The sequence below is a fragment of the Daucus carota genome, chromosome 6 (genome assembly GCF_001625215.2).
Source record: "Daucus carota subsp. sativus chromosome 6, DH1 v3.0, whole genome shotgun sequence".
Lineage (NCBI taxonomy): Eukaryota > Viridiplantae > Streptophyta > Magnoliopsida > Apiales > Apiaceae > Daucus > Daucus carota.
The window spans coordinates 32373885-32387497 of NC_030386.2; the positions used below are offsets into that span (position 1 = coordinate 32373885).

The following is a 13613-nucleotide window of genomic DNA, read 5'->3' on the forward strand; positions in this document are numbered from 1 at the left end:
TCTCCTTTCCCGCCTCCACCCCCGAGTATAACAGTCTTAACTTTGAACCGTTCCAGCTTTTTATCCAGCTCAATACCCGCCACCCCTCTTTCCTGAAAAGTAACCCCGTGATCCTCTGAGCGTTTCATCAGCTTCTTGTTTAATTTAGCACCGAACTTTTTAAACAAGCCCAATGTTTTGTTCCTTTCCACATCTCCATCTTGGATGGACGCTTTCAAAGACGTGATCTCCTCTTCGACCTTGGCGTATAACTTGTTGAGAAATTTATGATCGTGGTTCTTCTCGTCGTCCGAGTCGGAGTAGTTGTAGTTGTAGTAGTAGTAGTCGTTTTGCGGTTGATGATCATAGTCGTCGTCAACTGCAAAACGCGTCTGTTCGGGTCTTGGTGGTAGGAATGATTGGAAAGGCGCGGTGTCTTGTGCATTAACAGGTTTAGTAGGCTGCGGGAATTGAATAGGCGCCTGGTTATCGTTCATCATGGCTATAAATATGAAAAGAAATATGAAGCAGAAGCTAGCTTGAATATATATGTAGAAAATGAATGAATGAATGAATGAATGAAGGATAAGAACTGGGTGCGGGATGGTTTATATAGAGATGAGTGGTCAATAATCAAATTTGACAAGTTTCACATTTTGCATACATTTAGCTCATGAGGAAAGAGTCCATGTAATTGACCATGTGGTTTACTTGCAGAATACATTACTCTGGAACTTCATGACGTAGTTCGTGTTTTGACTCCTTTGGTCATCAAGGCTTTCCTCGAAACGTAGTAACGTATTTAGAGTTTACAAAGAAGAGGGTGCACCTTAAATTAACAACATAAAGCTCGGTATATTTGCAAAACAAATTGACTCATGATGTTAAAGATTATAATTTTCTTTAATTATGTTATCTTGCAAACTGTGTTTATACAATAATCCTTGATTGTTTTTAGTAATTTATTTTTTAATTATAATTGAAAGGGAAGGTAGGGTCTAGAAACGAGTTGATTTAGTTCTTTTTTTTTTTTTTTGAACAGAGTTGATTTAGTTCTTGAATTCTTGTTATAAATAAATAATATTCTGATAAATGAATAAGTTTCCTTTGTTCTTAAACAGAAACATTTTTTTATTGTTAAATTAATAGGAATAGGTTCATTGCTTCCACTGACAGACTTGCCCAGATCTTTAGAGCTCGAGTAATAACTTTACATATGTAAAATATAGGATATTCATTCAGAAACACATGTTGCATGGAAATATCTGTTCTTCACAGCTTTATAAACCTGTCCAAGGTAAAGCAATCACAAAAATGGCCGAGTTAGAGACAAGAAAAAGAATCAGAATGGAGTGGCCCAAAGAGCTGGGCTATATAGTTATGATGAAAAAGAAAAGACTCAAAGTGTAGTGAGCTCCATCTTGTTGGGCCCTCTTTCATTGGCTCATTATTCATGTCTCTAAACAACACTGGGCTGTGTAATGATGATGATTGTGCTTTATAAGGAAATCCAATTGTTTTAGTTTAATCAACCTTTTAATAATTTATTGTATAAAGTTCAGTTGAGAGTTTCTTTTTTACTGTAAAGCACTGCGTATGCAGTAGGGTGGACGATTTCGTATGATGTATATCATTATCACAAAGAAGAAATAATTTATGAAGTGATAATGCTTATAACGATAATGATTATCTACATTAATTATTTTAATACTGATGTAGGCGATGAGTGTGGATAAGAAAGTACTACGATTATTTGGTTGCGTAATTATGTACATTTATAATGGAGTATGGTATTTAGGTAATCATAGCAGTATTAATCAACGCAAAATTAAGGAAAGAAAGATTCATAGTCGAGTGCATACTCATTAAAGTTTTTATTAGCAGTTTCCTTTTATTTATATACACATGTTTTTAAGAGATTTAAAAAAATGAGAAACAAAGTAAAAGGCAGGAAAGAAAGAATGGAATAAAATAGAAAGTGCAACAAATATTATGGAATATTCGACCTGTCAGGTACTCTTTTTCGCCAACTTTATTTTGTTTAGGCAAAGTTAAAGCAGAGGAATTCTCGAATTGTTATGTTTACGAGAAAAGCATAAAAAAAAGAACAGTTACTCTCCAAAATACTGTATGTACATATGTGAAAGGTATATCAAAACTTGACATCTGAAAACCGAACTGAATAAATTTATTATCCGTATATTTCGTATATTTTTATAAACGAAAATTACATGTTTGCAGGAATAACAGTTCGTGGCGGAATCAGGAGATCAAATCACCTGGAGCTCAAAATATATTCGGAGCTCAAATATTTTTTTATTGAAGCTCAAATATTTAACAACATTTGATTGAAGGAAAAATATCAGTTAATACAAAAAAATTTAAAACTTAATCGGACTCAAAAAATTTCTTTATATTATTTTTAGAAAACATTCGAAGCTAAAAAAAAATAAATTCTACTGGTTTTTTTTTTCTAGCCGGGGCTCCAGCCCCGGTTCCGCCCCTGATAGTAGTTAGATATAGAAAGAGGGTAGTACTTGGCTTTCAAAATTATTAAGTGGTTAGACCGGACTAGTCATCCAACTTATGTCCTTATTGATGCATGCGGTGCCGATATTAGAAACAAGAATAATGTAGGTTATCAGCTTGAATTTAATAATTAGGTTGCTTCTGGATGAGGGAGACCTTAAGTATGTTTTGTCTCAAAACTTACATGTCCCTGTTCAATAGATAGTTAGATACCACCTTTTTTGTTTTGAAGTGTATAGAGGCAATAATGGATCTTATTACTGTTAATTAAGTATTAATCGGGTACTTTAAAATAATGTTATGACATTAATTTAATAAAATAGAAACAGGTGTAAAGTGATTAATATTCTTCTAGGTAGCTATCTAGTTGTCTATAATGCAATGTTAGATATGTGGTTGGATTTTATACAGAGACCATAGCCCTTGCTTTCTTTCCTTTGTATATTTTATTTTTGTTTGGGGAAGGTGACGATGAACGCTATATAAAAACTTGCTACATAATTTAAAGAGATGAGGTTGGAAAATTTAAATTATACATATGAAATCTTTATAAAAAAAAATACATGAAGAAGATATTTGAATCATGTATATTGGAGCTAAAGTAAGTAAGATATATGTTTAAATTTTGACTCCAATATACGGTCATATTTTTGATTTTTTTTACTGAACCTAAATATTTAACTTTCACGTATAATACTCTCATATTAACTAAATTATAATGAAATTGAATAAGATTGTAAAATAAATTATACATATGAAATCTTTATAAAAAAAATACATGAAGAAGATATATAAATCATGTATATTGGAGTTAAAAAAAGTAAGATACAGTATATGTTTAAATTTTGACAACCGAGTTTTGACTTTCAACTTTATTTTACATGACTTAAGAATTTATTTTATATACTTTCTTAAAAAAATAAACGATTCAAATTACTGAAGTTAATTATATTACATTTTGTTTAATATAAAAAAATTCAGTCTACCAGTTTATAAAAACTAGCATCTGTTACGGACCCGAATATATCCAGGATATTTAATTGCCGCCGCTAGGACCATTCGGTAACATCTTGTTCACAAAAAAATGCTGAGCGAACTTGATTGAAAATTTAGTTGGGTGTTGACAGTTAGAAAGCATAATACCCTAAATTAGGAAAATGAGTAAATTGTTTCCTTCATGTGTCTGTTTCATTTGGAGAAAGGCACCAACATATTCCTTGCTGAAACTTTCGTCCAAGAATCTGTATTAGTTTTGACACGCTAGCCTCTCCAAGCTTCTCATACTGTCCATGTTCTTTTATGCTCGTGTACATTTCAACTATGCATTTCCATAAATTCTGAATGTTTTTTTGGTGAAATAGCCGATTCTAACTGCTGTTTGATTCAGTCCAAATGCTCATATGATTTGACTGAACACATATATGTATGAAATTGGAAGTATAGTACTCTTAAGCAGGAAAATAAAATAGTCTAGTACTCCCTCCATCCCACCAGGTTTTTTATGCTATTTATTGGCACGTATTTTGAGACTCCTATAAATCATAGTTCCATATTTTTTTTTTCAAAAAAAAATTTAAAAAAAAAGTTTGACGTTTGAACTTTTATTCAAGAAAAAGATAAATTAAAAAAATGTTATTGAACTATATTTTATAAGAGCCTCAAAATGCGTGCACGTAAACATCTGGTGGGACGGAGGGAGTACTACTCTCTCCTTCATACTGTATGTCAGTTTCATTTTAATTAAACCACAAAATTGCTGCTTGGGTTTTTAACCTAGTCCTCAACAGTACAAGTCATGTTAGATGATCAACAAGGAACCAGTAACAAAATTTTATTTTTATCTAGAACACATAATTCTACACTGATGCTTATGGTTCAGCTCCATCTATCATACTAATGCCTAACTAGTTCCTCGGATACTTCTTCCATCAATAAACCGAAAATCGCCAGCTCGATTTCCTTTGCTCTATCTCCTACCTCCTCCTCGTGATTCTTCCATCCGTCGACCTCTCTTTTGAGATCCAATTCCACCATCATATCGATGGTGTTCGATTCCACTTCTTTCCATGAACCTAGCCTTTTGCATACCAGTTTCACCATGGCGTCGTCTCGGTTGTCCATTCCGTTCTTTTTCTCTTCGGTTATCAGGTCGAAAACCAGCCTTTTCATGTGTCCAGGGACTTTCTCTACATTGCAGGGACCTGATGTGCTAAATATTTCACAAATTAGATCATCAACATTCATCCCAAACTCTTCGTGTTCCTCATTCTCGTCTAGATAATCATCATTATCATCTTCATCTTCGTATCCTTCCAACATTCTTTTCTCAAGTTCAATTGGTTCCAGTTCTGCCAGTCTCTCGAATCTACGAAGCTTCTCCAACAGCTGAAACTTGGCTTCTGCATGATAATCAAGGGATAAAGATTAGAAATTGAATCGCGGAAACATACAGGGCACTTCATTCACAGGCTAACATATACCAAAAAAAAATGAAAAAAAGAAAATTGAGCACCACTGATAGTTAAAAGAAATTCCCATAGTTAAAAAGTAATAATTTCACCACAGAAAATCTTTCTGATCATCATAAATTGTGGGGATAAATTTTTGATATCTGCAGTAGGTAAAGCTGAAAGCTTTTATCAACTTTAGCGACACTATTGGCAGGGCAGTTGCATCAAATTTAAAACGGGTTCCACTGAGATCAAGTGATCAGATCAAAGCAACCACGAAAAGAGGCCAAGAAACAATAACATTGATGATTCGAAGAGTACCACAAGCAATATAGCCCCACCCCCACTTAGTTTGTTCACTAGAAGTTATTATTATCTTCTTCATGTCCATCAATTGACAAAAAATAAAGTCACTTTTCAAATAAATTCAATTCATACCCAAATATATTCAAGTCATACCATTATCTGTACTACACTGATATTTATTCCTGTCATTTCAGTGGATCCACTTAATACTTAGTCAGAGGAATAGATAGTGCACTACTCACTGATATGTTACAAAACAGTGCCAAGCATTAAGCTGATCACCACAACACAGATTAAACTTGCAACAAATCAAAATTTTAACTTACTCTGCATTAGGGCGTAGCTGCACTCAAGATCGTAATCATCCTCGTCCTCTTCTTCCTCCTCCTCCCTCTCGTCTTCTCGTTCATCATCCTCGAACGGAAGGTCCAGGACAGAAACCGGACTAAACTGGTCTTTCTCATCTTCCTCCTGTGCATTAATTTTTTCTGAATTTTCTGTTGCCTGATCATCATCTTCCTGCAACAAATAAAATTAAAAACAACAGTACATTAGTACAACTGACTCTAATTTATTTAATCTTTTTTAACTCAAGTAAAAGCAGTGTTCTAAAAATCGGTCTAGGCGGCCGCCTAGGCGGTGCCTAGGCGCTAGGCGGCCCCGAAACGCCCCGATTCGGTGCTAGGCGGTGAATTAGGCGTTTTTTTACAAAAATCGGTCCTAGGCGGTCCACATACCGCCTAGGCGGTCCAGGCGGCCAATAACAAAAAAAAAAGATTTTTAATAAATAAAATCGAAAATTATGATTTTATTATAAAAAATTAAGTATTTACTTGTACTTAACTTAATATCCTATAAAACAAGTAAAATGATTAATTTTATTTAATATTTCTTACATTATTTATAAGATAGTGGTTGGTATATATTTGTTTAATCAATGATTTTGTATTACATGTATCAAGTATTTAATTTCAATATATGATATTATATTGTTTACCGGCTAGTAGTGAAAAGTAGATAAAATCATTAAATTATGTTTAATTATAATAATTTAAAAATAATATATGTCCGATTAATGCTCCGATTAATCTTTCCGATTAATCCCCGATTTCCCGATTAATCGCTAGAAGGTACCCCGACCGCCCTGGGACGCCTAGCGATTTCTGGAACATTGAGTAAAAGTGTACAAATTAAGTAAAGGGTTTCATAATCAAGGCGCAAACACAGATTACAAGTACAAATTAAAAATGTGAGCATATGCATTCTTACTTGACTGTTGACCACAACAGGAAAATTGTACATTAATGAAATGCAATGTGTCTGTACATGGTTGTATAGGTGGAGCTTAATTAAAATAGCAACTTAAATTACTAAAAACAAACATGGATTTGTCCTTTTCCGTAAATTAAGTCTAAAGACAAGGCCTCATAATTAAAAGATTTTCATGGCAGAAATGGCCTGAACCAAAAGTACAAAACTCAAATTCATAATCAAAACCGCAAAATGACAAATTCGCCCCTCAACCATCTCGCACGTTCCGTGAGATTTAAAAGGGCCGAATCGTCTTTCTAGGTCGACATAGAGATTCCCTCGTCGGCGAGTCCACATCATAATAATCGACTCGGTTCTCCAACGAGTTAACTCAGTTCCCCCTGCAACTTGTGCATTACAGGATTGATTGTACGGTATGTGTGACAATGTTTGATATGATTACTAGTCATTAATTCGTTATCATTTATCACACGATCTACAAACACAAAATTAAACCAAAACCCCAATGATTTGTTCAGTAAATATAACTACATTCTACCTGTAATCAAATTTTAACAAACCGAAAAAATTTGTCCTCTAGATATTTTAGTTACCTGTATAAATATTTTGTCGAATTTTAACAAGTTTTAAAATGACACGAAATTGACACGTTCACGAACATGCAAATCACCGAGACCCGAAATTGACACCCTATGTACAAGATTCGGCAAAAATGAAATGTCGACAGAATGTTGAAACAAACCTGTGCGCGGTGGCGGCCAGGGGAAGTTGCGGGAGATAAAAAGTCTGGCGTCCGGCGACCGACGGAGGGGCTCCGGTGAAGTGCAAAACGGAAAGGACTCAAGGGGCTCAAACAGAAGTGAGGCTGATCAGGCAGAACAAAATCATGATTATAGTAGTCAGATCTCGAAGTAGTACAGGATGAAATAGTATCCATATCTATAGACTTATTATCATCTTCTGGCGTGTTACTTTCGGACCAGCCAGCACTACTAATCCTCCTGCTAATATTACTATAATTACACTCTGAAAACGAATAGCCCATCATTTCATATTTGTCTTTACTATTGTCCACCACAAACTGGTCTCGTTGAGCTTCAAAAGCGGGACCATTTATTGAGGAGCTGCCGAGTTCACGGGTTTTGCTTGTAGTAGCATTTTTGTCCTTTATTTTTCGTAAAATTGAGCCGAAGAATAGCCCGGCGAACCGGGCATTCTTGGGCTTGGATGAGGATCGGTTCTGAATTTTGGCCGCGGCTTCGAGAAGCCCGGCCGCTGTTTTGGCAGGGACGTGGAGGACAGTGGTGGCCGAGGGTTTCTTTTTCAAGGGGGAGTTGAAATAGTCCGGGGAGTCCTGGAAAGATGTGAAACAGGCTTGTTTGTAGAGACTGCCGCGTTTTGAAGAAGCTGATTTGGTGACTGGTTTTACGGGTTTGTTTTTAGGCTTGTAATTATGGAGATGAAATGGTTCTTGATCTTGTCTGAGTAGCTCGCGTAAGTGTTTCTGAGAGGCCATTCTCGAAGGTTCTGTGGAATTCCCCGGTAGCTATGGAAGTTTTTTTAAGAGGCAGCAAGTTTGATTGTTGTTGTAATGGTTTGGGTAAAGGTTGATATGTAAGGGGAGAGAGAGAGTTGTGAAGCATGAAAGTATGAAACAGTTGGAGTCTTGGAGAGATTGTACTAACTCCAAAGTTGGTGCTTGTAATAGAGAGAGAGATGGGAGAGAGTGTGTGTTTAAGAGAGATGGGATGGGGAAGGAATGAGGAGACTTCTTGGTTTTGATTTAAATCTGGGATGGATTTTATCAAGTCGAGGCAGGGTACGTGCTTTGTAGAATTGTAGCTGTGAATTTACAGCAATTTGTAAAAATGCTCCGGTCAATTAAATTACTGTTGTATTAATTTGTCTTCATTTTTCAATTGATATTCACTGCGTGTTTAGACACATATTTTCAAGTAATTGACTATAGTTTTTTTAACAAAAAATAAGATCACTATCTTTATTTACTCAAAAAAAAAAAAAAGATCACTATCTTTATTGATAAAATATTTACATGATTAATATGTCTTATGTTAATAGAAGATATCCAATTAATCATTAAGAGCGTGAATTTTATGCTTGAATTTTAGAGTTGCTTCTTATTTAGACGTTATTGTTTATGATCATCTGTTATTGATGGTAATCCTTTTCAAACTGTAAAGATATAACAATTTCGTGTCGAATAAAAGTTAAAATTGTGTAAAATGTTGAGCCAACGGAAATAAAACAAAACGGGACACTTGTAGTAAAAAAATGAGTGATAAATGTGGTGGCCTGGTGGGGAAATGGAGAAGTACATTTATGAGTTGGCGCTCGGTCAGCGCCTGTGTGTTAAAAGAACTCACGGTCTGTTCAACACTTTAACTTGCCCCAGACAGATAACTTGTTTGCTGTGCTGAATTATTTAACAGTTTGATTAATTTTTTATTAATAAAATATGCATGATTTAGAAATTTAGTTACTCCGTTTTGAAATATAAGTTATTTGATTTTTTAGCGCACACATCTAATTTTTTTGACGGTATAGTTAAAATTGTTGTTTTTTTTAAAAAAAAATTCTGAATAAAAATATATATGATTAATATTATAATTAAAAAAAACATTTTTAAAAATAATAATTCTATCTAAGCAAATAACTAATGTATACTCTCTCCGTCCCACTGGATTCTTTACGGTTTGCTTTTATGGATGTCTCATCCAATTTTTTACATCACAAAACTTTCCTAAAATAGTTAATGGATCCCACCACTTTCCCACACTTTTCCTTCCCTTTCACGTTACTTTTACTCCACTATCTTTTTTTTATATATTAAAAATCAACGAGTCCCACCACTTCACCCACTTTTCATTCACTTTTTCACTACTTTATACATATATATATTTCATAACCTTCGTGCCCACACCCAATGTAAACAATTGGGTGGAACGGAGAGAGTACTAATTTGCTAGCACTTTTGGACCGACCTCGACATGGGATGTTAGAGGTAGACTGTAGAGTTAATTTCCTTATCATTTATTTTATTTAAATTTCTAAAACTAGACATTTGAAAAACTCGTTAAATGATTTATACCATCCATCCTACTAATAATTGTATTAATTATATTGAGTTGTTTGTAATACATGTAAATTGATCAAATATGTACAACCTTTACAAAATTTGGAAAAAATTGTTTCGGACAACAGAATAACAGCGGTACACATTTTAGACATGCACTAATTTTTCAGCAGATAATAACAGTAACAAAATTGTTGATACACCTATCATGGTAAGAAAATCTATGTGGAGTAGTGAGAGTGTCCTTTGCAACTTTATAGGGACATGTTCATTTTACAGCCTGCAGTAAAAAGTAGCTACTGTATAATTCTTTACAAAAGTTGAATATTCTTCAACTTTTGCCTGGTTTTAAGCGAAAGTTTTTGAATTCAAAAATCCCAAACAATTTACAATTCTCATGTTCAACACAATTTTTATTCGATGCAAACTCTATGCAGTAAATACTAAATAGTGGTATACATATATGCAGTTTGCAGGTGCAGCAGAGGGAAGGTTTTCTCTTTTTCACTTTTAACCTCTGGTCACCCTGGCTTCTTCACAGATTTCCACGTGCACATATAAAATTCATCACAAAAATCGTCGCCGTACCATGTTTATTTGTTTCCCAAATTGACCTCGGATCGAGAGACAGCTGTCAAGGCCCAAAGGATCGAAGCTACTTGTCCAAGAGTGATTTGTTTGTTTACCGAGTAGCCTACTCATGCACAAAAGCGTTGACGATGGCTCTTTTTGTTTTTGCCGGGGCTGGTGGGTGTGAATATGTGATGAGGGCTCATAGCTAGCGACTACACAACGAATCTGGCGGCACGAGCCGAGTCTCGAATGGCAAAACAAGATAATAGACCAAATGTAAAAGGCCAGGCGTGATTAATATGCTGTGTCGAAAGATTGCGACACTTCAGGATACCAAGTTGTTTGTGAAATTTTGTACTTAGCTGTAATGGTTTTCATTAAGGTCGAAGTTTTAAAAAGATTCTACATGTTCAAATATTGTACGAGCATGGTTTGCATGTAATGGAATGAAGCGTTCCTAGATCTTGAGAAACTCTATCAATCTATCATCGATATCCTCAAAATATGAGACTGGTCCAAGTGGCTGGCTAAAAAATGTTAAAGCTCAAACTCTCATGGGAAAATTTTCGAGTCAGACGATATGTCATTTGTGCACTAAATTACACCCTAATTATGAAATTAGTAATAATGCTAGCTCCCGTTTGTCTTGCGGAAGTAACTTGTGCTTCTTTTCCTGAGCTGTAAATAAGCAGAGATATTTTTAAGAAGGTCAAGACTTCTATCAACAAAGCATCATTTTTTTTAAATTCACCTAGACGGCCCCAATATCTTTTAGTCTTTCGCTACGGAGGGAACGCATAACTGACTGTTTGGATCCACTACAACTTCTCGTTTGTAAGTCAGAATTTCGGTCGAGAATCATATTTCAGTGCGCTGGAAAGAAATTGGTGAGGGATGACAAAATCTAGTTTCCATCAGAAACTTAGAATCCACTAGTGAGTGCCGGGACGGAGGTCCTACGCACGTACGTATACTCCCCCCTTCTTCCAATTGTGCAGTCCTCTTCCCTGACAGACTCACTTTAATTTGAATTTTCATGTATGCATCCTTCTCCTCTATTTGTGTAAATACAGTACGTTGTACAAGGCACCTGTATTTATTACTCACTAGTATATTTATTTTTGCCCCGTTATACACATGCAGTACAAGAGAAGAGGATATATGTTGTAAGTGTATACGATTTGCATGGACCTGAAAAGAGACCACTGAACCCTTTCTCCCTCTGTCTTTATTAACGCTTCTGTTTCATTATATTTCACTTTCTCAGATTATTGCCAGTCACTGATTGATTTTTCAAGATTTTTCTTAAAGAGTAAAAATGCTGGGTGAAAATTAATTTATGACGATATGTTTCGTGGAGACAATCTGGAATTGCTTCAGGAGGACAAGATTTAGGGTTTTCAGAGCAAACCCTTCGCACCCTTTTGTTGACTTTTTTGTATATACTGACGTATATATACAAACAGATGTACTACCCTAAATTCATCGGTCCAATTTATATATTTACCAGCTTAAAGCGTTTAAATGGCTTATTCAAGAATTAATTATTATATTTTTTAATAATTTAAAATATAAAATAAAATAATGAGAAAATTTATATCAAAAAAATAATATGAATTCTACTCGAACCGAGTAATCTAATTTTTAATATCTATTATATTTTTCGTGATTCAAATGATACCCCGTGAAAATTGGGGAGCAACAGATATAGACCTCCACTTGATTGATTACTTTGATATATAAATAGTTGAGAAGTCACGTGTTGCGGCGGCTTATAAAAATTATACTAATAATTCAATATTAATATTTGTAGAATAGAATAATTTTGTGATTATCTATAAAAAGTATATTAATGTTTCAAAATAAATATTTGTAGGATAAAATGAATTTTATATTATAAAAATCTTGATGTAATACTAATATATGAAATTGCAAAATTGGACTATAATTTATGGTGAAAAAATGAAAATAAATTTGTACACGTAATTAACAATTTAAAGCACAATAAATCTTAATTTTATTTGTGTTTTTTTTTGAAAATAATCATGTTCTTACTTTGTAACCTTACTCCAATTTTTTTGAATTGAATGTCCACAAAAACATCTAAATTAAATCCGTGAGATAGCAGTCTATAAACAGCCTTCACTTTCAAGGAGTAAACAGATAATGTATGAATAATTTTTTTCCTGTATACATAGTAATCATATAAGAATAAACAACAACAAACATATCTGAATAATTATTATAAAATAATAACCGACAAACATACATCAGTAACAGTTAATTTATTGATATCATCCATCAATATCATGGCAAAACAATATTCTTTTCCCGTGTTTGAATTTGTCAACTCCAACATAGCGGTCTATAACTACCTTTGTTTGCTATCACCAGAGAGGTAGGGTTATAGTATTGAGAGAGAACTTCGTCCACAACTAACTTCGTCCCTCCTCAAACCTACGTGCCCTACTAACTTCGTCCACAACTAGAGCTGGCGCATACTTAGCTAGACGAGCAAATTCGGCTTCATACTCCGACACGGTTTGTTTCTCTCCTTGTTCTAACCTAATAAAGTCTCTCTCCAACTTAGCTCTAATTGTCCTAGGAAAATATTTATCCTTAAAAGATTCAGTGAAAGTTTCCCAAGTGTAAGGTTGGGCTGCCTCTTCCTCGTTGCCATCCACTCGTCTCTTTTCCATAAGCCACCAATCATAAGCACTCCCCTGAAGTTGGTAACTTGCCAAACTAACCTTCTGCTCATCATTACTTCCTAACAACTCAAAAATCTTCTCCATCTCCTGTAACCACTTATCCACCTCTGAAGGATTTGTGGATCCCTCAAAAACTGGAGGACTCAATCTCTTAAACTCAGCTATTAGGCTTCTAGGTCTATTTTGTTGGTTTCCAACCAATGTTGCTAAAGTTTCTGCTAGTTGATTCATCACATTTGCACCTCCATTATCGTTGTTGTTGGCGTTTCCATTGTTAGTTCTTCGTTGGCGATTCATGATTCCTACATAATTTACATAAAACTCAATCCTAATGCGAAATGTAAAGCAAAAGAAATATGTATGCCAAAATATTAGTTGATAACAATTTTATTCATAATCAGTCTGAAAACAATACAATTTTTTTTTCCTACTCAATAATAATAAAAAGTACATCCAAAAGAAATGCATTGCGTCCTAAACATAACGTCTACTACAAAGAAAACTCTCCACCAAAATCCTAATCTGAAGAATAGTTGTCTGAAGGGGAAGCACTCGCAGAGGCAGGGTAATCATAATGATCACCTCCTCTTAAAGCATTCCCTACAAGTGCAACACTTCGCAAGACCTCAACTCGTGTTTCCTTCGCAAAACTCTTAATGTACTTCTTGGCTCTTTTGTTCACACATCTACCCCTTAACG

The 13613-nt window shown here is 34.6% G+C and overlaps 2 protein-coding genes across 2 annotated transcripts; both read right to left on the bottom strand.

The window, feature by feature from the left end:
* Positions 1-4322: 4322 nt before the first annotated feature.
* LOC108224245 (uncharacterized) lies at positions 4323-8332 on the bottom strand. The gene is made up of 3 exons (XM_017398760.2): positions 7279-8332; positions 5591-5783; positions 4323-4907 (listed from the first exon to the last, which is right to left on the bottom strand). The coding sequence occupies exons 1-3, from the start codon at positions 8050-8052 to the stop codon at positions 4402-4404; spliced, it is 1473 nt and encodes a 490-aa protein (XP_017254249.1). The 5' UTR covers positions 8053-8332; the 3' UTR covers positions 4323-4401.
* A 4306-nt stretch (positions 8333-12638) lies between these two features.
* On the bottom strand, positions 12639-13211 carry LOC135147273 (uncharacterized). The gene has a single exon (XM_064080186.1). The coding sequence runs from the start codon at positions 13209-13211 to the stop codon at positions 12639-12641; it is 573 nt and encodes a 190-aa protein (XP_063936256.1).
* Positions 13212-13613: the final 402 nt, after the last annotated feature.